The 24,535-nt window shown below is 43.1% G+C and overlaps 1 protein-coding gene across 10 annotated transcripts in view; it reads left to right on the forward strand.

The window, feature by feature from the left end:
- UBTF (upstream binding transcription factor) overlaps positions 1 to 24,535 on the forward strand; it is a 73,037-nt gene that overhangs the window by 21,670 nt on the left and 26,832 nt on the right. For 9 of the 10 annotated variants that reach the window (XM_053262396.1, XM_053262402.1, XM_053262398.1 and 6 more), the window contains 6 exons: positions 30 to 171; positions 3,696 to 3,737; positions 5,070 to 5,183; positions 5,892 to 6,047; positions 9,336 to 9,491; positions 23,912 to 24,022. In XM_053262396.1, coding sequence (XP_053118371.1) covers positions 30 to 171; positions 3,696 to 3,737; positions 5,070 to 5,183; positions 5,892 to 6,047; positions 9,336 to 9,491; positions 23,912 to 24,022 — 721 coding nt within the window. The remainder of the gene's footprint in view (positions 1 to 29; positions 172 to 3,695; positions 3,738 to 5,069; positions 5,184 to 5,891; positions 6,048 to 9,335; positions 9,492 to 23,911; positions 24,023 to 24,535) is intronic. The other variant, XM_053262403.1, reaches the window with a different exon arrangement.

The raw sequence follows: 24,535 nt of genomic DNA on the forward strand, positions 1-24,535 counted from the left end.
ATGCGATATAAGGAAAATCATTATTTTAGGAATAGTTACTCTCTCTACTGTGCTGAGCTGATGGCAAACATGAAAGATGTTCCAAGCACAGAACGGATGGTGCTCTGCAGTCAGCAGTGGAAGCTCCTCTCTCAGAAGGAAAAAGATGCCTACCACAAAAAGTGTGATCAGGTGAGCCTGCAGCCTATGTGTGCGTGTGTAAGAGAGTGAGGGTTAGAAATGTTGCCCAGAGACAAATAGTAGGTATATTTTGTTGTTTTATAAAACTTGCCAGTTTGTGGGCTGGGTGGTAGGTAGCACCAATAATGCTGTACCACCCAACAAACTTTGGTGTCCTTGGACCTGCCCATGGGGAATAATGGGGTGATTCGAGTTCCCCATTGTTCCCTATGGGTGAAACAAGCCAAGTGCAGTGCACAAATTTTGCAAAGTTGCCTTGAAAAATACTGCAGAACCGAAGCAGCACACACAGTCCTTCTCAACACAGAACATTTTGCCAAAAACACAATTCAAAGATGGCCAAAAAAGAATCACTGATCCAGAATCCACCGCCAACCACAATCCCTGCACTGCAGTAACATCATTGGCACAAGTTGCTGTCTCTCACACTATTATGACTCCATCCTTACTTGCAACAGCTGCCTCAGCAGAGCAACACCCTTATCAGCCAGAAAGCATAACCATAAGCTCAACCAGAACAATGTCTTCAGCCACATTTTGACTGACTGCACCTTTCAGTGCAGATTGCAGAGCAGTGAGTGAAGCACAAATTAGTCAAGGCCAGACATGGAGCTCATCACAGTAGTCTCCAAGAAATATTACACACAGACGCACAGAGCTGAGCTGCCCCTGTCCAGTTCTTGCCACAACACCATCTCTCAAACAGACCAAACTACAGCTCAAGATAGGTGGGCGGGCACCCAAGTTCTGCCTTGGTCAGTCTGAGATCCAGCAAAACCAGATAGTTTTAGCAGCAAGCAAAAGCACAGCATTATAGGTGCTGAGAAAAGAAACCACAGAATCAAACCTTCCTTGATTCCTTCCTCCTCTCCTGATGTAAGGGCTCTCTCTGCTTTCCAGTCCCTTTGAATACATTTTGAAGTTCCCTGCTTTTTTGTTCCCCTTTTGTCAATCTGAGATCCAGCAAAACAGTTATAGCAGCAATAGGTAGCACAGCATATACTCAGTGCTGAGAAAAGGAAACTGCAAAATCAAACCTTCCTCCTGATATATCCAGTAGCGGAGGCTGGCCAGCAGCAGCCCGTGTCCGGGCGCAGCCCCACCCGCCCCCCTACGTCAGACGCAGGGGTTAGCCATGCCCCTGTGTCAGACGCAGAGGAGTATGGTCTGGTTCAATCCAGGCCAGCGTTGTGTTTGCAGCGCAGCCAGGAGCAGATCTCCCTGCCTTAAAGGCAGGGAGAGCCTCTCCTGGCCACACTGCAAACACGGTGCTGGCCATAAACTCCCAAATGGGGCCACGTGGCCCCACTTGGGAGCTATACCAGCCCCCAGCCCCGCATCTGACATCAGGTGCAGTCCCTGAGAGGTGGTGGCCCAGGTTCTTGGAACCCAGTCACCCAGTAGTGGTTATGCCCCTGGATATATCCTCATCTTCATAAGGGCTCTCTCTCTCTCTCTGCCTTCCAGTCCCTTTAAATACCTTTTGAAATTCCCTGTGAAATTGTTTCCCCCTCCCCCCAGCCAACGGGGGCACAGTTGCCCATGCCAACACTTCATTTGAATGACAAGCCAATCAAAAGCAAGGAGATCTCAAGCCAATCGGAAGCCAGTTCCAGAAAACCAATCAGCAAGGGGGAAAGCCTGCGAAAATGGCTGCATGAATCACAAATCTATTTGTGCTGATTCGACTCAACCTTGAATCAGTCATTTGAAGGGCAGTAAAAATTGGTGGTTGAATACACGAATCGCCCCGATTTGCTGCGGATCGAATTGCACATCCCTAATAAGCAGTGCTGCTTTACATTTTGTTGTAAACCGCCAGAGATGTAAGTTTGGAGCGGTATAAAAATATGTTAGATAAATAAATAAAAATAATCAGTAACTATCCAGCTAAATTTGCAATGTTTTGCTTAAGCTATTGCGTTTTAAAAAATGATTGTTTGTAGGAATTCTGAGGAGAAACACACACGCAGCTATTGCCATCCTTCAAGCCCAGACCCTTAGGCTTTTTCAATGTGATCTCTGTTTTAGGCAAATGAAGGTAAAATTCACATCAATTCTGAAAGCAGAAACAGAATGTTCCTGTAACATGGGGAATAAAAGATTCAATTTTCTCAATTCCAAACTGTCTTGTACTTTTTGAACTTAGAAATGATATGTAAAATAGATGTGACTTGATCTTCCCAACTTTCTGGAGAAGGCAAGAGTTGCCAGTCTTTCAGAAACAGTGTGCTAAGTCTTCATTTATTCATTGTATTGCATTCCAGTAATACTTTTTAACATCAAACGCAGTCCTGTAGTTGGGTTTGCTCAGTGGGAAGAGGTTGGTTTGCATCACTAAGGATTTCAGAGTTGCAGGGGAGGGAGTTGCCTCACTCCATTCCTCCTCCTGCCACACATCTCTTGAGCTGGCCTGGCCTTGCTCCAGAGGACCCAAACTTCCCATTCTGTCCATCCTCTCATTCCTGGCCCCTCCCAGGTTAAATAAAGCAGAGCACTTCCCCCTCCCACTTCCTGCTTTGGTTCCCTTCTCAAGCCTCCGCTGCCCTGGTTCTGCCCTACCTCTCCACTTCTGGCCACAATCAGGGCCACTGCAGGGATGTGGGATGCCATGCCCAACCCAGCATCCTCCAACATTTCAGGCAATGGATGTGGTGCAGCTGGCATTGCCATCGTGGAGCTGTAGTTACAATAGGGATCCTGCGCCGTCATTTCATGTGCCTCTTTTCCCACGCCTGCCATAGGTTGCTGAGCCCTGTTATATGCTATGTTGTTAATCCATCCCTATACTACTTCATTAGGTTTGAGGGTGTGGGGGACATGAACCGAAGATTTTTTCCAGAGTTTTGGGGTGTCGTCCTTATTTATTTATTTTCTGTACTGCCACATCAATAGGTAAGTTAACCCCTGGTTATGAATCCAAATAGCCCTTCCTTTTGATGTTCATGGGACAGCAATGTTTAACTTGTTTTCTCCTCAAGCCTGTGCTTCTTATTAGAGGTTTGCATGCAATTTCACTTCTCTCCCTCCTTCTTCTCCCGTTACCCCAAACATCTTAAAAGAATGTTGAAAGACAAAACTAGTTTTGCCAGAGGGCCAATTTTGACCAGAGAGTGAATTGCATCCCTCACTCTTCACAATGGCCTACTCCTAAATTCTGTTGCCTCAGATGCTGCTTACCCAAAGCTGTATTTCACCTCTGAGGCTGGCAAATGTAGGTCAGTTAGAACCACTCAGTGGGTGGATTTGACCCACAGATAACCATTTGTCAACTTTTACAGTAGGGCAGTGTATTTCTTCAAGTTGTTAAATCATGGATCTCTTAAACTGTCACTTTGTTGTGGTCTGAAATACAAACATCTATTTGGATATCTAGAGACTTGCCACTGACTATTCTGCAGGTATTGGATGGTCTGGGGAATAGATCTGGAGAGGAGGGAGAGCTGGAAGAAGAACAAGTTCATGGTATTAAGTACCCCAGAAAGTGACTTTTTCTTGCTGCTTTGCCCTTACAGAGAAAGAAAGATTATGAAATTGAACTCCTACGTTTCCTGGAGGTGAGTCTCTCCCAGAAGAGTAGTGGTGTTGTTGTTTACATTCTTTTGCATCTCATCTTGTGTTGTGTTCTTTTCATTTGCACATGTTGGTCAGTTCAGCTAGGAAGATGGGTCTGGGTAGTCATTGAAACTGGAATCTTCATTAAAAGGGTCTATATTGGGCAAATACACAATATCCTTCTGTGCTCAAAATAAAGTATGTGCATCTTTCTATAACATTATTAAAGGCCTTGCCTAAAAAGACAAGGCTATGAGTCAACCAGTTGAGCTCTTTTTAAAACCACTTTGATTCCATTGTGCATGATTAGCTTTCTCCCATTGGAATCAATGAAGCTTTAAAGTGCTCAACTTTGATTAGATCATGTCGGTTGTGTTTCATAATTCTATTTGCCTTTGAACAGAGAGTGCTATTTCTAAATACTAGAAAATTTTTTTCCTCAAAGCCTACAAGATTATTCAGTGATCCATCATGGATCCACAGTGATGAGACCATAATCCCAAAGGTGTTGTCAGTCCCATAATAGATCTTCTTGTATTGAGGGAGCTCTGAGCAGGGCCTCCCTAACAGACACCAGTGGGTGGGAATTTTTGTGTAAAGACACAGCCTCAGTTCAATCATCACTCCATACTTTGGTTTGACCTTCATTTGGAACTCAGATCATGTTTTGAGCTTCTAAACAATCAGGCAGGTTGTGGTTCAGAATGGCTTGTTTGCTTACTTACAGTTTGTCAGTTCAGAAATGGCACCAAACTATAGTTAATCTTTCTTAACTGTGGGTTTGGCATGATATCTGAACTGAGTAACTGTCTTCAAGTGTGTATGACCCAGCTTATGTATAGCTCTGAAAACTAGTTGATAGTACAGTACAGTTGTTGCATGATAGATGGACTGTGTCTCACCCACCCTGAAGGCCACATTCTCCTTTGGTAGAGGATGGTGTCCTCCAATGGGTTACTTCCACTTGCTGCAGTAGGCAGGATTTATGCAAACTAGCTCCAGAATCTTTGTCCCTTTTGATGGTCTATCAAAGCAACTACTTGTGTTCCTCTGGGAGAGAAGGGGAAAAGGTAATTGGAAAGTAGTGCTGATGCTGGAACACTGACAATATTTTCCTGGAAAGCTAAGCCTTTCAGAAGGAGGTAGACAGATACAATCTACACCAGCTAAAACTGACCATTGATGTCAGTTTTTGAAGATGTTGACTTCGTTGATGATGTTGCCAAATTACATGGATGTTCGTTTGTTACAAAAGTGAAAGGCAGAGATAACTGAAAATAGCCTAGTGTCTAGGAAACTATCACCTTATTTATTTTGTTCTTTTCAAAATTTAGAGCCTACCTGAGGAAGAACAGCAGAGGGTTTTGGGAGAGGAGAAGATGCTGGGAACAAACAAGAAAGGTGCCACCAGCCCTGCCTCTAAGAAGTCCCCGCCAGATGCTAGCAAGGTGAGTGGTGATGAGGACAACAAGCAGGATGCATTGTGTGTACATGTGCATCTTTTTTTCCTTTTTTTATTTTTGCCTTTAAGTGGTGGGGGTGAATCTGACTTTTAAACCTGCCTCAAGACTTCATTTAAAATGGCTGTTAGGTTTGTTTGTGGTATTTTAGTAAAAGTGGCAAAAGTATATCTATCCAAATTTTAAGATTTCCTTTACAGTATATAAAATAAGTAGAACTATCAGGTTTAAAGAATATTAAGTTGAATAAATCATCTGCTTTATGATCAAGTAACTGGCCAGCCATTTAAAACATATTTGTGTCTGACAAAAGTCCTACATACTGGAGGAATTTACCATATAATAAGTTACCACCTGTTGTTAGACATAAAGACCCGTCTTTAGCTTTTTTCTTTTCATTCCCTTTTCATTATAGTGACAAACCAGAACCAAAATAGCCTCAAAAGATAGAAATACTTCTAACGTTCTGCCCCACCAATTTAAACTTAATGTTGTTGGTAAAAATTGGGCCTTGTTGATTAATCGGCTAAAGTGTTAGTAGATTAATTGACTGGGTAAAGTTTGCTGCCCCCCCAAATAAGACTTCATTCCCATTTTTGCTCTCTCTTTTTTTCCGTAACTTTTTCTTTTTCTTTTAACTAAGTTTCAAACTCAAAAGTTCCACAACCACGAGTCCCTTTGTGCTCTTTATAACAGGGAGGTTCTGAGAAACCCAAACGGCCCGTTTCTGCTATGTTTATCTTCTCGGAGGAGAAACGCAAGCAGCTGCAGGAGGAGCGACCCGAACTGTCGGAGAGTGAACTGACCCGGCTGCTGGCACGGATGTGGAATGATCTTTCAGAGAAAAAAAAGGTTGTTTGATCAATAATGCACATTCTCCTTACCATATTTTGAGGGGGAGGTTTGGGGGAGCATGTATTCCTGAGTGTCACAAAGTCAGCTAGAATGTATTTTTTTTTCCGGTTGACTTGGATGAAACCAGGATCTTGATCCTCTCCCTCTCTCTTTTTTAAAAAAAGAAAAGAAATCTGTTAGGAACCTGCAGGAAGTTCTGAAATGTTCCAGAGCCTTCGGTTCCTTCTGGAAGGCACCAGCAGCTCCGTCACAGTCTGGGCGCTCCTACCATTCCATCTTGCGTTATCTCTACCAATTTTTCCCAGTTTGCTGGGAGTGGGGCAAGCCAGACCTCAACAGTATCTTCACGGTGTAAAAGTGGACAAAACCAAAGCCCTCTTCCACATTCTTATCCGCCATCCAATGCACTTATGAACATTACACAGAATCAAAAGGGAGAGGTCTTGAGACTTGGTTTAAAAGCCCGAGAAGAGGGTGTTTTGGGTTGGCGGCAGCTTTCAGGAGTTAGCGAGACACCATGACTTGAATGATTGATGGTTAGGGGAAGGAATTTCTTTTGAATGGGTTTTATTTAAATGTGGTTGAGTGTCAGCGTTAAAGACTGTCTATCTGAAGACAGATGTCAGTTTACCAAACCCTAACTTACTGTAGTGAGCTTATGATCTTATGGTGTGCCAGTGGTCTGTCTGCATTCCAAGGAGAATTTTCTACACCTCTGCATCCAAACAGGATTACAAGAAAACGTGAGCGCTAAGAGTCTCCATCCTGCATGGACAGGCACTATAGTATATTTAGGAATATATTATTTAACTTTTATCATCTGTTCTGAGTTACTAATATAAGTTATGATATTAGTTACATGTTGTATGAGTTACAAAGAATATAAATATATGCAATGAAGCTTAATATATCCATGCCAGTAAGCAACCATATAAATGGTCGCTTGCAGTCACCCTTATTGCAAAATTCAGAATGGCTAGGAGAGAGGAAAAATGATGGGGCGAGAAACAGGGACTCTTGTGAGTAACAAGGGGTTGTGCTGGAGAAACAGCCCTTGCACGCACGTGTGCATACACATGTAAATGTCACAAGTTCTACTTTGTAACCATGAGGCTGTGTGTGTGTGTGTGTGTGTGTTCGTGATTTTAAAAAAAATCAAAGAAGCTGAATTCTTTATTAGTCCAGCCACATGATCCTTATTTGTATAATCTGCTGAGTTCTCACAGTAAAGCGGCAAATTATGCCGTGTTTTTGACCTGTCAATCTGGCAACTCAGTCTCTCTTGGCTTGGCAAAATACATGCATGATTACAGTTTAAAGCCATTAAGAGAGGCTACCTTTGCAAGAGATGTGACAGAAGGTGGGGGTGGCTGTGGGTTGTTTTTTTTTTTAACTTTCCCAGACTTGTAGCCGAGCCATGTTTGCTATGATCAAGCCTCATCATTGTCACACCAGCTGTTTCTAGCATGGAAGAGGCTGCACCATCCAGAATGAGAGCTACCGTATATCATTGCTACAGTACATATGGCAGCCTGAAGATATGCTAATGTCTCTCCCTAAGGCAGCTTTTGTGCACAGAAAGAGGAAAATGCATGCCCACAAATGGTTTAAATTTAGCACCATGTTTCTAGCTGATGGTATTCAACACAAAAATGGCAAGTATTTTGCTGCCTTTACCATTTCTCCAGGTGTTTAAAAAAAAAAGAAAGAAAGAGGAAGAGAAAATGCAGAAAGGTCAGAGTCTCTGTGTGAAAGCAGCCAAAAGTGTCTGATTACTGAAACTTTCAAATAATAACACATGTTTTATTATGCAGTATGAATAACAATTATTGTATCAAGCAAATTAATTCAATAATAGAAAATAGATCCAAATGTAGAGTATTTATGTATTTTGAGATTTCTATCTTGCTTTATCTGTATACCCAAGATAGCTAACCACTAAAACTCTTCAGTAATGGAATTAACACTTTAACACAGAGCGGTGTTACTAATAATTTCTATCAAAAATCTTTTAGAAATCAATTTAACATGCATAAATTCCCTTACAGGATATCTCTTATCACATACTTAGTAAAACATTTTACATATGTCCTCTTGAAAACTTAGGGTCAAGCTTCAGTAGAATTCACTAGACAAAAAACTTTGTGAATTGGGATTGCTACAGCTAAGCTTACCTTGCAGAGAGGATTTAAAGCAGGACTGCTCAACTTCGGCCCTCTTTCAGATGTTGGCCTACCACTCCCATAATCCCTGGCTATTGGCCACTGTTGCTGTGGATTATGGGAGTTGTAGTCCAAAAACAGTGGGGTGGCCAAACATGAACAGACCTGATTTAAAGCAAGCCCCTTGCATAGATCTTAATGGGCAGACTTGAGAAGAGGTGCACTGTCATGTATGCAGGTCTCTGGCTACATAAGATTTTAAAGAACCTTGAGCTGTAGCCACTATCTGATGCATAGCCAGTGTGATTGGATATTGGTCTCCTCTTCCTGTCTCCATAAGGAGGTACACTGAGGCATTTTACACCAGCTGATGTTTTCTTCCAGGGCATTATTTTGGTTGAGTGGATGGGGCAGAAGTTCTACAAATAGCAGTTTGCTATAATAGATATGCAGCCCGGACCTCTCTTTTGACCTCCACATTGCATTAGCAGGAGAACTAAAATTCCACAATCAAAAACAATATCATTTGTAAAACAAAAGCCCAGCTCACTTTTACTTGAAACAAAAGGTTCAAAATGGAATAATTTTAGGGAAAAATAGGGATCTGGCTTCTCCATGTGTCTTAACCCTACAGCTCTTTTCCTCCACTGGGTTTGAGAAGACCAGGTCAGCCCATGTCCCAGTCTCCTGATTGGTTTCGCTAGTAGAGAAGGTAAGTTGAAGAGAGTATATTGGCTGCCAGCTTCATTGGTGATGGAAAAAGTAAAGCATTTCCTCTGGGTGGTGTACAAATTTAAAAAGAGCTAAAAACACATACCATTTAAAACACAGTTCTAAAAACAATATAAAAATTCAAAAGCAACTTAAAAAACCATTTGAAACTAATTAAAATACTTTAAAAAACCATTTGAAATTTAGTTGTGTGCAAGCTATTGTGTTTTGCAGTTATCTTTTCATTGAAGAACCCTGATAAACTCTTGAAAGCCCATGGTTTCCTGAAACACAGTTTTTAAACTAACATTGTACAGTGTTTGATCAGCCAGGTTCCATTTTCTTACCAGCAAGTTCCAATTAATGTAAAGATTTCTAGGCATTTGACTGTCTGCGCTGTTTTCTGACCTAGGCCAAGTACAAAGCTCGTGAGGCTGCCATGAAAGCTCAGACTGAGAAGAAGCATGGTTCTGACAAGGAGGATCGCGGTAAACTTCCCGAGTCACCCAAAACAGCCGAGGAGATTTGGCAGCAAAGTGTCATTGGAGATTACCTTGCTCGCTTTAAGGTAAAAGTAGATGGGGGTTCATCAGGAATGGCTGTGGTAGTGAATGTCTGCACTATCTTCCAAAATGAAAATTTGTATTTTCCTGAACCAGAGCAGTATTGTGAGCCTTATTTGAGAAAGCCCATCTTGAAAATCACATTTGTCCCAGGGATAAAGAATTCCTCTTAAGATAGTCAAGTCATATCTTCCTGCTAAGTGTTGCAGAGAATTTTACCACACACAGATGTGTCATAATGAACAGTAAAATGGCTGTGTACAGGCTGCACATGAACCAAACACATCCCTAAGAAAAACGCAGGTTCCTAGTTCAGAGTAAGGATGAAACTAAAAATAAATGGATGTGGTGATACCACAGCCCCAACCGTTCTGCTGTGACGCTTTTAGTGGGTTCTTTGCGGACAAAATATCCTGTATTTGGGCGACTTGGACTCCACTGCTTCTGCAGGGTCGATGAAGGGGGGTGTCCAGTCATCCTTCTCACAGTATTAGATTAGATCAGTTTCAATCTGTGACTCCTGAGGATGTGGACAAGCTGCTTGGGGCTGTGCAACCTACCACTTGTTCTCTGGCTCCTTGCCTGCTTTGGCTGCTTCTATCTAACAAGGAGATTGTTGAAGGTGGCCTATTTAATATCATAAATGCATCTCTGAGGGAGGGTAGGGTGCCTCCTTGTTTGAAGGAGGCAATGGTTAGACCACTTCTTAAGAAGCCTCCCCTGGACCCCTTAGTGATGGATAGTTATAGGCCAGTCTCCAATCTCCCCTGGTTGGGCAAGGTGATTGAGAGGGTGGTGGCTGACCAACTCCATGCAGTTTTGGGGGGAACTTATTATATAGACCCATTTCAAACTGGCTTTAGAGCTGGCTATGGGGTTGAGACAGCCTTGGTCAGCCTAATGGATGACCTCTACCGGGGAATGGACAGAGGGAGTGTGATTCTGCTGTTTCTTCTGGATCTCTCAGTAGTGTTCGATACCATCAACCATGGTATCCTTCTGTACGCCTGGGGGAGTTGGGGATAGAGGGCACTGCTTTGCAGTGGTTCCAGTCCTATCTCTTGGGTAGATTCCAAATGATGGAGCTTGGTGATAGCTGCTCTTCAAAATAGGAGCTATTTTATGGAGTCCCTCAGGGCTCATTTCTGACACCAATGCTTTTTAATATCTACATGAAACCATTGGGTGAGGTCATCAGGGGTTTTGGTGCTGGGTGTTATCAGTATGCTGATGACACCCATATCTACTTCTCCTTTTTATATTCATCATCAGAAAATTGCATTATTTAGAGAATGAATGCCTACCTACAGGCAGTAATGGGCTGGATGAGAGATAGCAAATTGAAACTGAATCCAAGCAAGACAGAGGTGCTCATTGTAGGGGTTCAAAATGTGAGAGATGAGTTAGATCATTCTGTGCTGGATGGAGTTATGTTCCCCCTGAAGGAGCAAGTACGCAGCTTTGAAGTACTCCTGGACTCAGGCCTCACCCTGGTATTGCAGGTGGAGGCTATCGCCTTCTTCTACATGATCCCCACCATACCTTAAGGTCATCTGAGGAGGTCTGTCTCCAGTTACCACTGGTACATCTGCTGGTGACTCAAAGGCGGGTCTTCTCTGTAGCTGCTCCTGGGCTGTGGAATGTACTCCCAGCAGAAATCTGTAATCTGAATTCATTATTGGCCTTCAGGAGAGCCCTTAAGACCTATCTGTTTGGCCTGGCCTTCCAGGGTTTTACAACTGTTTTAAATGTTTTAATTGTTAATTGGGTTTATATTGTTTTTTATAGTTTTTGATTTTAATTGGTTCTAATTGTTTTTATTTTAATTTAAACCGCCCTGAGCCATTTTTGGAAGGGTGGTATAGAAATTAAATAAAGAAATAATAAAAAGTTATGAGCATGTAAAACTTAATATGGGGGTGGATTTTTGCGCTTTCTGGATTTGCCTTGGCTTGGAAGCAGTGTTCCTTCTAACAGGGATTCCCAGATGTTGACTACAAGTCCTAGAATCCCCAGCTGTAATGGCTTTTGCTTGGGGATTATGGGAGTTGTCAACAACGTCTGGGAATCCTCTGTTAGAGGGAACACTGCTTGGAAGCAACAGGCAGGGCAAAAGTCTGCCACTTTTAGAGTGCAATCTGTAGTAACTAAATGGTACACACTAAAATCCACATTAATCTTGTTTAAATTTTTGCATGTGAATCAGTGGACTGGCTTGCCTTGGAATCAGAACAGTCATCACTTTTAATTGTTTGATTTCCCAAATGCAACAAAGAGCTGTAACCATGATGCACATTTGTATTGCAGAGGAAATTAAAATGTAAAACTGTCAAGAACATTGAGTAAGAGGCCATTTAGGCAGTCACCATTAGATACGTCGATTGCTGTTTGATAAAAGGAGGTGGGCTTTTGAGTCATTCCCAATTTATTTTTGTTCAGGATTCCATTACTTTTCTTAAATTCTCAGAGAGGGTTACAATCTGAAGCTAAGTAAAGAAGTTCCCAAAATATCACAATATACAATAACACTTCTTTCTTTTTTCTTTCTTTTTAATTAAAATGGATTACAGCAGTGCATATAACATAATAAAGGATAGCAATTATTTATGTAGGTATAATGGGGGGGGGAGAGGAAAAAAAGAAGGAAAGACAAAAGATTGATCCCTTAAACAAAAAGATACAACCTACCTAGGAAAAAAGAAAGGGAAGTGGGGAAAGGAAAAGAAAAAAACCCTTACTCTTTTTACCTTTCTGTTGGGGGGGGGGGGAATTCAAATGCTGACAAGGAACACATATCAGTTATCCAAAGTTGCAGTTTGGGAATAAATTTGTCTTTCCAGTGTTGTATTATAGTCCTTTTGGCAACCCCCCTACCCCAGGCACAAAGAATACACAATTCTTGATGTAATGCTAAATTCCATATGCTGGGGAAATATCCCAACAAAACATGGACGTCCTTGACAGGCAATGATTGCTGCAATGTCATGTTAACAACCTTATGAATTTCAAGCCAAAATGGCCCAATAACCAGACAGGACCAAACCATATGCACGTGTATCCTCACAGAGATTATACCTCCAGCATCTAGACGTCTGTGACCATCTCTTGTTAAACATTCTCTGAGGCGTCCAATAAACACAGAATAAAAGTTTCTGCTGTATTAGCCTCATTTTAATATACAATAAAACAACCCCTGCCTCTGTAACTTGAGTGCCAGCCCAGCTTGAATGGCCTCACTTGCCTGACTTTCAGAAGATTCTCAGTCAATGATGCACCTCCATGAAAGAGAGTTCTGAAATAGTGGGCAGCCACCAAGAAGGATTCTCCATATGCCATTGTTTAAATGTGTTATATGGAGGGTTGCACCGAGTGGGATATGTTCTGGTCATTTTTTTCTGATTGTGGACAATGCAAGTCATTTAATGCTACTAGAGAAAGACATACTGTTCTGGTAGCTCCAGGTCTTAATGCTCACATCAATTTTGGAGGATGAATACAACTGAAGGAAGCCCGGGTGGGTGTGCAGCTGGGGGAGTCAGTCATGTGACTTGCCTGTGGGGGCCCCGGGACAACTGTCTCCCCTTGCCCTGTTATAGTTATGCCCCTGAAGCTGTCTGCAACAGGTTGTTTCTTCTCCTGATTTCAGAGCAGAGCCAGGTAAGTTTTCCAAAAGGACTCGAGGGGAATGTTGTAGCCATCTGCACATGCTTGGAGGGATGTTGTGAGCACCTTCCCACTTAGTTCTTTCAGATTGTCTCTCAGGGTATCTTAGTAAAGAGAGGGTACCAAAAACAGAGAAGGCATATGAATGACTGACACACTAATGTGCCTATTAGGCTTATTTATGAGGGAGCCACATGGGAATAAGGAGTCGCAACCATGTTGAAAGTCACATCAGCCCTTATGTGGACATCCAGTATGGAAAGTTGATGGCCTGGGCCATGTAGTTGCCTTGTACAAACAGGTGTGGAAATTCTCTGGAGGAAAGCACAGGAACTATCAATAACTTGAGTGAAGCAAATGACCTCTGTTAACCACTGGGAATGAATGGCAAGCAATTTCAAAGCAGGGAGTAATTGCTAAGACAGTCCAGTATAATTAATGCTGTGGAGACATGCAACGTGTAACATACGAAAAAGTGGCTGCAAAAGGGCACTGTTCTGTGCAAATAAAAGGACATACATTGTGTAAAGGGCTGTGTCCTTATCCTGAGATGTTTGGAAAAACTGGAAGTGTAAGGTCTTGTGCAAGACTGGAGTTTCATACTATCTTAGAGAGGAAAATACACATCTGGGCAATTGGCCATTTTGTATGCATTTACAGAAGAGGGGGGCATTCATGTAGAACACACAGTTGATCAGACATCTGGACAGAGGAGATTGCTAGGGTTTCACCATTACTTGTGCAAATACTAGTCAAGGTTTTGATAGGAAGATACACATTTCAAAGCCCCTTAATGAGGAAGTGTTCTGCCTTTTGATAAGAGCATAGAAATCAGAAATAGCTGCTAAGTGAACTCTTAGTGAAGAAGCAGATAATCCTGAACACTGCAACTGCAATCAATAATCTAAGATGGAACTGGCACAAAGGCTCCATGGCTGGGTAAATTTGAAAAGTGAATCCACTTGCTGGACAGATGGTAGAAGGCATAGAGTTAAATAATACTATCCGTAGCAGTTGAGAAGTCCCTAAGAAAGCATGGATCCCCCAGGCAGTTTCAGTTTGAACATTGTCATAAAGGATCAACCCATTATGTTGGAATTGTAGATCCTGTGCCCTTAGTAGGTGTGAAAACTGGTTATTCACAAAGCAAAAAAGGTGGGCAAAACAGGGTGATCAACAGTTTTGGGGATCTTGAAGAATATTGGGTAGGACTGACAACGAGGAATGGGTGTTGAGGAGCATATGTGAGATGTCCAGTGTTCTCTTTAATTTTTTACATCTGTGTGTGGAACGAGTTTTGTTCCTGGTGGCAGTATCAAGGCAGTGTGCGTGCACATGTGCATTCAGAAAGGGGCCTTCTTGATTCAACCTGAGCAGGATCTAAAATTAACTGAGTGGACATAAAAAAACTTGTGAGCATGTACGCATGCCTTAGAGGGAACACTGGAGGTGTCCCAGTTCCTCAAAAAGGCATCCTTCGGTGGCCACAGATCCAAGTTTAGAAGTGAAGACACTTAAAGTTCAGTGTGGTTGTGGTTCATTTTGGGGGCATCTGTGTTACCTAAGGTTCAGTGACTCTGGGTTGATTCCCTTGTCCTCTTCAGTGAATCTGCAACCACACCACCAAGGCCCAGTAGATGAATTGAGAGAGAATATTGTGGATGATGCACCAATCCTAGAGGTCTGCAGCCATTTGGCAGTGACCCCTTTGCTGGTGGCTACCAGTACCACTTTGTTCTTGAGAAGATGAAGAACTGAAACCATGGCTCTGAACAGCTAATATCTCCAGACAATTTATGTGTTTGATTCCATGATCTGTTGACCAGCAGTGTTACCCCAAATGGTGGGTGTGAGTGATATGGACTGTCCTGCAGCAAGTTGTATTCATCCTACCATCAGAGGAGTGATCATAAGAGTATAAATTAGGATGAGGAACTTCCCAGATTGCTTGCTGTAAAATGAGTTGAGAATACAATAATTGCAGCTACAGTGGGCTCATGCAGAGTTCAGCAAATACCAAACATAGTTGCTGCCGTACGTCCAAGTGAGCTTTGAATTTGATGAGCCATGTGCAAAGTTTTTGAAGGAATTTGCTGGTTAGAGCTTGTAGGATGAAGGTTCAGGGTGTCTGCAGGACTTTTCCAGGGGAGTGGGGAGCTAGCAATCTGGTACCCCACCCCCCTGAGAGTATGCCCAATTTAAGTCAGTGGGAACTGACTCAATCCTCCGGGAGGGGCATTGGCAACTGCCCTTGGACACCTATAAGCTGTGTTGTTGTTTTTAACTGAAAACTGTACCTGTCACTTAGATGCAGTGCATTGATGTGAGATGTGCTTTGGCCTATTTGGCTAAGTGAGAGTAAATGGATCATAGCATGAATAGAACTGCACAGACCAGTGATTATAGTTCCCGCTTAGCAGCCAACCGCCTGTGCAGGGGGAATACTTGAATCTCCTATCAGCAAACGGATGAAGCGACAACTGCCTTCCACTTTGTGTATGTCTGTGGTGCTGTGGACAGCCAAAGAGAAGAACACTATCTTGGTAGCCATTAGTTTTGCTGGTTCTCAGATTAACAAAGGCAGAACTTGGGTGCCTGCCTTCCTTTAGTTGTGGTTTGTTTTGTTTGTGAGATAGTGTTGTGGTGAGAAATGGACAGGTGTGTGTGTGTGAGAGAGAGAGAGAGAGAGAGAGATTTCTTTGTGATTGCTGTGATAAGCTTCATGTCTGGCCTTGAAACTAAGTTGTGTTTCACTCACTGCTCTGGTCTGGTCTGCATTGCAAGTTATACTCAGTCAAAATGTGGCTGATTTTGCTCTAGTTGAGCATATGGCTATGTTTGCTGCTAAGGGTGCTGCTGTGGCAGACTCATAATTGTGTGTGAGAGAGCAACTTGTGCCAGTGATGTTACTGCAGTGCAGGCATTGTGGCTGGCAGTGGATTCTAGTTCAGTGAATCTTTTTTTGCCATTTTTGGACTGTGTTTGAAATGTGTGTTCTGTGTTGGGAGGGACAGATTCCCTTTTACTGTGTGCTTCTGCAGTGGTTTTCCAAGGCAGGGTTGCAAAATGCATTGTAATGCAAAACATGGGTGCACTCTGCCATAGGGAACAATGGAAAACTCAAAATGTCCCATTGTTCCCCATGGGTAGCTCCTAAGGGCACCAAAGGGGGTTGGGTGGTAAGGAATCGTAGGTGCTACCTACAACCCAACCCACAAAAGAAATGGACAAGCAGGCAATTTAACACATTTTTAACCATTCCCCCAACCCCCCATAGATAGATGCAATAATTTGTGAGGCTCTGTTACAAGAAGTCAAGAATAGTTTCCTAATTCTATAGACCTTGAACTTCATGTGGTTATTCACCCAGAAGAGCAGTCTGTGCTACCTAGGCTCCTGTGGGGTTTTTTGGAGAAAGATTACAAATTGCCCGCTTGCCCATTTATTTTGTGGGTTGGGTGGTAGGTAGCACCCATCATGCTCTACCACCCAAACTCCTTTGGTGTCCCTAGGAACTACCCATGGGGAACAATGGGGTGTTTCAAGTTTCCCCATAGTTCCCTATGGCTGAAACACTTGAAACATTTTGAGTTTTGTTCCGTCAAAGCAGCCAGTTCAACTGTTGTCTCGATGAAACGTTTCGGCCATCTGTGTTTTGTTTCAAGATTGAAACAAAGTGCAAAATCATATCTGCTGTTGCCATTTCAACACTTTGCTACATAATTGAATATTGGACTACAATTGATTACTTTCTTCCTGTCTTCTCTTACAAGGAGTATCTTCTACCCTTTGTGGTTGACAATCCAGACTGCTCTTCTGGGTGAATAAACACATGAGGTTCAAGGTCTGTAGAATTAGGAAACTATTCTTGACTTCTTGTAATAGAACCTCCCAAATTATTGCATCTATCTAAGGGAGGGGTATGGCCATAGTTTATAGGGCATGGCTGTCAGGGTGGCTGTGGCTGTGGTGGTAGTTATAGAGAATGCCTGCACTTCTAAATTTGTGACTACACCACTGCTGGAGCTCTAAAACTATGCCTTGCTCTAATGCCTGGAAGAGATGTTTGTGGCTATATCCCACAGCTTTGCTGCTTGAGAGTAGGGCCCAAATCTACTGTTTGATGGTGAGGGACTCTTCATGCTTTTGAGAAACTCGAGAGGACAAACATAACTACTAGGTCCCTGGAGGTCACTCAAGTACCCTCACAGCAGCCAAAACACTGCTCATGGTATCAGTGCTCTCAGCACCATTCCTTCCCTTGCTCGTTGCCCACAATCTTAAAAGTCTTGCTTATACACTCAGCAAAGTTGGTTTGTTTTTACCAACTGTCTAAATCTAAACCACTCCTCTCCATCAATGTCTGGGAGCATTTCAAAACGGAATCTAGCCTGCGTCTAATTCTCAATGCTGCAGACCACAATTCTCTCACCACCTAATCACCAGCTAATGCAGTTTTTCAGCTCCAGATTCAAACACTTTAATGACCTGGGAATCCATTACTGCAGGCCAGTGAGTCTGCTCTATCATGTATGTGTGGTAAAGAATCAAAAAATTTCATCCTCAGACATTTTTGGCATCACTACTCCAACGGGTCATTTGGGATGTGCAGTTTTCCTGCACAGAAGAGCCACAGAGCCTACCCCCAGGTCTCCTCATTGCTTGGGATTAGAACACTGAAGCTGATGTATATACGTTGGCTGATGTACGGTATATACGTCGAAACGTCTGTTCTTTGTTGCCATTCCCTTTTTACGTTTTAACTTATGCAATTAAAAAAAGGTCTGGATAGAAGTTTTGTAGCAAATCAAGGTTGTTTTCTTTTGAGCTTGAAACACTAAAAATGGCCCATTTCAAATTGAAATGTTTTGACATCGGAATGTTTTGCACATCCCTAGAAAGCAAATGGCTTTGTGTTCCTGCTGAGACCCTGGAAGAAGAAAAAAGTCCTGGAACAGCACTATACCACTGAACTCCAGTCCCCATTATGACTGAGATTTTTGGTGTGCTCTTTTAAGATATAAGACACCTATAACACCCTGGCAAGCTGTTTCAAATTGTTTGGCAAATGTGCACTGAAGGGATAAAATTGCTCCTATGGGTGGTACTGAGACATACAGCACATGCTTAGTTAATAATAGGGAGAACATAGCAGAGGAATAGAACTTGCTTCTCTTAGCATCTAATTTTAGCTTCTTCATCTATCGGGACTGAATGAGATAGACTGTAACCTTTGCCATGAGAAACTTTCACTACAAGGCAGTTGTGAACAGAGTTATCCTGCTTACATTGATGTATGTTCTCAGTCCTGGGTGAAGTCACAAACAAAGGTTTTGTCCAGAAGCCTTAGCTGCCTCACAGAGGTCTGGGCAACATGGAAAATGCACCAGAGAAGTAATATCCAACTGGCCTAATCAAACCACTGGGTCATTCTGCGATACTGACTGCTGTATCTCCATGCCAAGAGTGTTAGCCTTACACTTTACTTGCTTAACATAGAGGCCTGTAGCAGTTGAAGCAGAAATTGAGAATGTAGCAGTAAGAAGAGCAGAGGGCGGCATTGAAACTTAAAGAACAGGGGTGTCAAACTCAATTGGGTGGTGGGCCGGATTTTATTACAATGCATCTCCAGGGAGGGGGGCACACCCACCTCGTGCCACCTCTTCATCCCAGGCTCGTGCCTTGTGTCTTTCCCCTCTCTTCCCCTCCCTTGCCCTTCACTCAAAAATGCAAGGAAAGGTGCCCCTTTCTACTTTCTGTCTTAGTCTTCCTTCCTCTTTCTCTCACTCTCTTCCTTTCTTACTCCCCCCTTCCTTGGTCTTCATTCACTCATGCAAGAGAAGGCAACTCTCGCCTGTCTTCCTTCTCCCTCTTTCTCTCCCTCTTTACATTCTTTCTGTCACCTCCCCTTTTTCTCCCCTCCCTTGCTCTTAGCTCACTTGTGCAGTGGACAGTGCCTCTCGCTGCCTTCTGTCTTAGTTTTCCTCCTCCATTCCCCCCCCCTTAGTTTTTTTCTTCCTTTCTTCCTCCCTCTCCTCTCTCCCTTGCCCTCCACTCATTCATTTTGTCTTCCTTCTGACCCTCTTTCTCCTCCACCTTCTTTCTTCTGCCTTCCTCCCCTCTTTCATTCTTCCTTTCTTTGTTCCTCTCTTCTCCTCTAGTTCCCTCCCTTGTCCTTCACTCACTCCTTCTGTATCTATCCTCTGTGTGCTGAAGAGCACGAGGTTGCAGGAGGAAGGATTGTGGCAGCATGGGAGGAAAGAGAAATGCTTCCTTCGGAGTGAGGGGTTGTGGGGGAGAGAAATACTGGTGGTGCTGGCAGCAGCCGGAAAAGAATAAATGACCAACTGATCAGACAGCCAAACCAGCTAACCTCAGGAAGGAAAAAATGAGTGGACAAACAAGCCAGTCAGCTTCAGCAATTGGAGAGCAATGCCGCTACTTCACCATGCAGTGGGTTAGGGGGAAGGAAACATGGTGGCCAGGGTTGAGACACAGCTGCTCAAAGACTAGAAAAAGGAATTCCACAGGCTGGATGTGGCCCACGGGCCAACAGTTTGACATCCTTTTTATAGAAGATATCAAGCACAGGTGTTGGTTACATAAGCACATAGCAATACCAAGAAGGCTTGCAGGATAGAATCCCTTTGAGGAGCAGTGAGGGTGGTAGCCAACTGAAATCTTTCACGTGCTGAGAAGACTGGGATGCAAGTGGAGGAGGACTCGAATCTGACAAAATATGGCACATAGCCCATTTAAAGGCTTATACTGTGGCAATTCATACAGCAAAGAAGCAACTCTAATTAGCATGTATTGCATCCACAAGTTTCCATCCAGTGGAGTTCAGAATTGTGAGGAGATTAATTCAGATCCCATTCTTTCTGAACATAAATTTGGAGTCTTCATCATCCTGCTGTGATGCCTTTAATAACTTGTTTTGTGGATAAAATATCTCAAATTTGGGCCAACTTGGACTCTACTGTTACTGCCAGAGTCAATGGTAGCAGTGTCCAGTAACTCCTCTTGTTTGATTAGAATGGATCAGTTGCAATTTGTGACTCCTGAGGATGTGGACAAGCTTCTTGGAGGTGTTTGGCCTACCACCTGTCCTCTGGATCCATGCCCAACATGGCTTATATCATCTAATAGGGAGAGATAGCCTAACTGACATCATAAATGCCTGTCATTTCTCCTACCAAAGCCAGAAGGTGTGGAGGGAGTTCACTGGGGTGGATTCTTGATTGCAAGAGATTTGTAATAGGCTACCACCATCTTCTTTATTTTAATGTGGAACAAACCTTTCCACATAAGATTCTTATGAATCCTCCCAAAAAGGGCTGAACAGTCCTAGGCTTCCAAAGATGTGTGACTAAGTCAGAACCAAAATTAAAAGTAACACACTTCAACAAGGGTTTATTATTAGATTAAAAGAAAAACAAGAGTCTGCAGTAAGAACAATTGTCTCTTCATAAAGCAGATTGTAAGAGAGAGAAGTTTCATTAAGCAGGTAACTCGGATTCTAGCAATACAGTAAAGGAGAACAACTTCCCTCACACGTCTAACTGAACTAGTCCTTACCTTATTACTCACAGGGATCACCCTGCTTTCTCTAGCCTCTCTGGCTGTGGCCTCCCATATCCCCAGCTGCTTCCTCAGGGCACCCTTGAGACAGAACAAACAACCAGAAAAAGTTTTCTCTCCTCTTGCTGGGGGGTGTATGTGGTTTTTGCCCAATCCTCAGAATTGGTCCTTTTGTTTTGACTTTCCCTGGGCTTTTTCTCTTATTAGGAAAGGCCCTCCCTCCCAGCAATTGCTCTAAGTGAGGCCTAGTCCTCCCTCAAATCCTTCCCATTGCTACAATGCCTCACTGGGCAGGGCAGGATGCCTCCATGTTTGAAGGAGGCAATTGTGAAACCTTTACTTAAGAAGCTTGCCCTAGAGCCCTCAGTGGTGGATAATGAGATGGATGAGGAATAATAAATTGAAGCTGAATCCAAACAAGATGGAGGTACCAATGGTGAGGGATCATAATTCAAGGGATGGGATAGAACTTTCTGTTCTGGATGGGGTTGCATTCAAAGGAACAGGTACGAAGCTTGGCAGTGGTTCTGGACCCAGGTCTCACCCTGGTGTCTCAGGTGGAGGCTGTGGTCAGGAGCACTTTCTGTCAACTTTGATTGATAGGACAACTGTGTCTGTTCCTTGAAGATCATGATCTCAAAACTGTGGTGCACTCACTTGTAACTTCTTGGCTTAACTACTTCAGTGTTGTATGTGGGACTGTCTTTGTATGTCGTTTGGAAACTTCAGTTGGTTCAAAATGCAGCAGCCAAATTGGGCTCTGGGGTTTCTCAGAGAGACCATATTATTCCTGTTTAAAACAGCTGCACTGGCTGCCAATATGTTTCTGAGCAAAATAAAAAGTGCTGGTAATCACCTTTAAAGCCCTAAAAGGCTGAGGACCGGGTTACCTGGGAGAGTGCCTTCAGTGTGATCCCCACCACACTAAGGAGAGGTCATTGGGAGAGGTCCATATCCAACTGCCGCCAGCTTGCCTGGTGACAACTTGGGATCAGGGCTTCTCTGCAGCTGCTCCTGGGCTCTGGAATGCGCTCCTTATGGATATGAAAGGCTTAAGAATTTTAGCAGCCTTTAAAAGAGCTTTGAAATACATCTTTTTAGCCTGGCCTTTACTGAGTACTGAAATGGTTTTGAACTGGTTTTAATTTCATTTTAATGAGTTAATTGTTTGCTTTTTATCTGTTTTTATATTTGTGAACCACCTAGAGCCATCTGGGTGAGGTGGTATAAAAATCTAATATAAAAAATAAATGTGGCCAGATCTATACAGTCTCACAGAAAATCCTAATGGGAGCAACCAAAGGAAGTACCAGTCATGGGGATAGGTTGATCTGCAAAGTAACCTAGAGGTTAAAGCATAGTCAAATGGACATCCAGTAAGGATGCCAGTGAGTGCAAGGCTCACATAAGGTTAGGAAGCTAGGTTTCTTTCAATGGTCACAACTATGAGCATGGTCTTTAAAACAAAACTGACTGCCAGGACGCTCAGTTATGCTATCGGCATGGGTAAGACTGACTAAACTATGTCGTCTGCAGTCACAGTCCAGCTCCTGACTCCGCTCTCAGTTGCATCTGTGTGGTATGATCAAGAAATCTCAGAAGTGTAGTCCAGCATGGAATTGCAAAGGCCTGCATAATCAAGGTGGGAATTAAATCTTTGATCTTGCCTTTGATCGTGATCTTGATCTTGCCTGAAGGCAGTCAAAAGGATTGAAAAGCCCACGGAGGTGCAGAGATGGGGTCCTAGGGAGGTGCAGACAATCCAAAATTTGTTCAGATGTACTGCTGCTTTGTGGTGAGATTGATTGGTCCATATGAGGCAGAATGGAAGGAGCCAACAAAGATTTGATTGTAGTTCATACCAACTTTGTGACAAAATATGCCTCAATTACATTAATTGAATTACATTAGTATATATATTAGTTTATATGCTACTACTTACATCTGTATAATATTTAGGTTAATTGCCAATGAATGAGGAACCTGGTTCCTTAGTACTCTGATCCCAAAGCTGCTAGAATGCCAATCTCCCTGTTTGCTTAGCAGTAGCAGACTTGGAAGGTTTTGTGATGCTGACTTTGAAGGGACTGAAATAGAGAATGATGGGGTTGAGGTCAAGCCTGTACTTTGTACCAGCATCAGAGGACCTGATACTGAGTGTAGGGGAGTGCCAGATGAGAACACCCTGAAGAGCCTGTTGCAGTCACAGAGAAGCTTGGGAGTCTTGTTGAGCGGTTGCAACACTCCTGTTTAATCAATTTCAGGCAATGTGGGCAAGAGTCTACTTTGTGTTCTTTTCACAAACACACTAGCTGACCATAGCCATCAGTTGTTACTTGCCCTTGCAAGTTCAGCCCCCTTTAACAAGAGACCTGCAGCAACATGGGTGTGTAGGCAGCCAAAGGAAGAAAACTAACCCTCAGAAAATTAAAAACAAGGACAAAGCCCAGAAAAGTGAGGAAGGCAAAAGAAAAAAGGTAAAAGAAAAGAAATTCCCTGAGAAGGAAAAAAATGCTGAAACTTGAGAGGAGAAGACTCACTGAGCTGCTGTTTTTGTAGGAGTCAGAAAAGAATAGAGTGGGAAGACACTAGAGGTGTGCACGAACTGGTTTGAAAGACCAGCGTTCGAGCCAGTGGGGAGGGGGGTGCTTTAAGGTTCAGGGAGAGTGTCCTTATGTCCCCTGCCATGTTTTCCCCACCAGCACTGCTGTCAAAATCACTGCCGCGGGGTAGCTGTATACCCTCTTGCTGTCCTGGTCAGCATAATACTGGAAGTGGGCAGCATGAGTGCAAAGACACCCTCCCCGCGCCTTAAAGCAACCCTTCACACCCTCCCAGGAGTGCACGGAACCAGTTCTGTGCACATCCCTAGAAGAAACTCTCCCTCAAGGCATGTGTTAGAAGGCTACAAATCTCCCCTTGTGGGGAGAGGACAATTCTCCGCATGTCAATCCCCTGGTTAGAGCTCTGAGGCAGTTTTTGAGCAGATGCAAAACACCAACATAGGTGTGACTGCACAGGTGATAATCTCTTTCAGGTCCATAACGTGTCTCTTTTTGATGGTAATGGGCATGAAAACAGAATGTGATGGGGCCAAAGCAGGGAAGGTGTGAGCTCTGCAAAGAAAAGGACTTTATGGACTCCTGTAAGCTGTATTTTAATGCCCCGTTTTCTTCCTCAGAATGACCGGGGGAAAGCACTAAAAGCCATGGAAGCCACCTGGAATAACATGGAGAAGAAGGAGAAACTGATGTGGATCAAGAAAGCAGCAGAGGATCAGAAACGATATGAGGTTGGTGTTCAGTTTTGCAAGAGAAAAAAGCTACTAGGATTTATCAGTGTTTGGACATGGCTTGGCTGTGCCGTGCTTGGAAATACATGAGCAGTGTCTGCTGATAGGTAGTTGAATAAGATTCTGATGGTTGACAAGTTGTCGATGCCCTGCATAGCTGCTTGTCCCTCCCCATGACTAGCAAAACAAAAATAGACTGTGCAAAATAGTAAACATTGCAGAGCTAAACTTTATCTTGGCACAGAATTTGGATTTCTCAAGTGTAATCTTTTATTTATTCATTCATTTATTCAGTACAGTGTACATGCAGCTCTTGTGCAATACAACTTAAGAATGGAATCTTTGTAATCTGCTGCTGATTTCTGTAAAATCTCGGTCTTAAAATCTGAAGCAAGCTTCTCATTCTTAGGATTTGTTGAGGAGAATTGCCAAATGTGCAAGTATTTCCAGGTAAAGGCTAAGCAGCCTCATTGAAGTAGGAGAGGAGGAGAGACAGCCTTTCAACTTCCTGCT

The sequence above is a fragment of the Hemicordylus capensis genome, chromosome 6 (assembly GCF_027244095.1).
Source record: "Hemicordylus capensis ecotype Gifberg chromosome 6, rHemCap1.1.pri, whole genome shotgun sequence".
Classification (NCBI taxonomy): Eukaryota; Metazoa; Chordata; class Lepidosauria; order Squamata; family Cordylidae; genus Hemicordylus; species Hemicordylus capensis.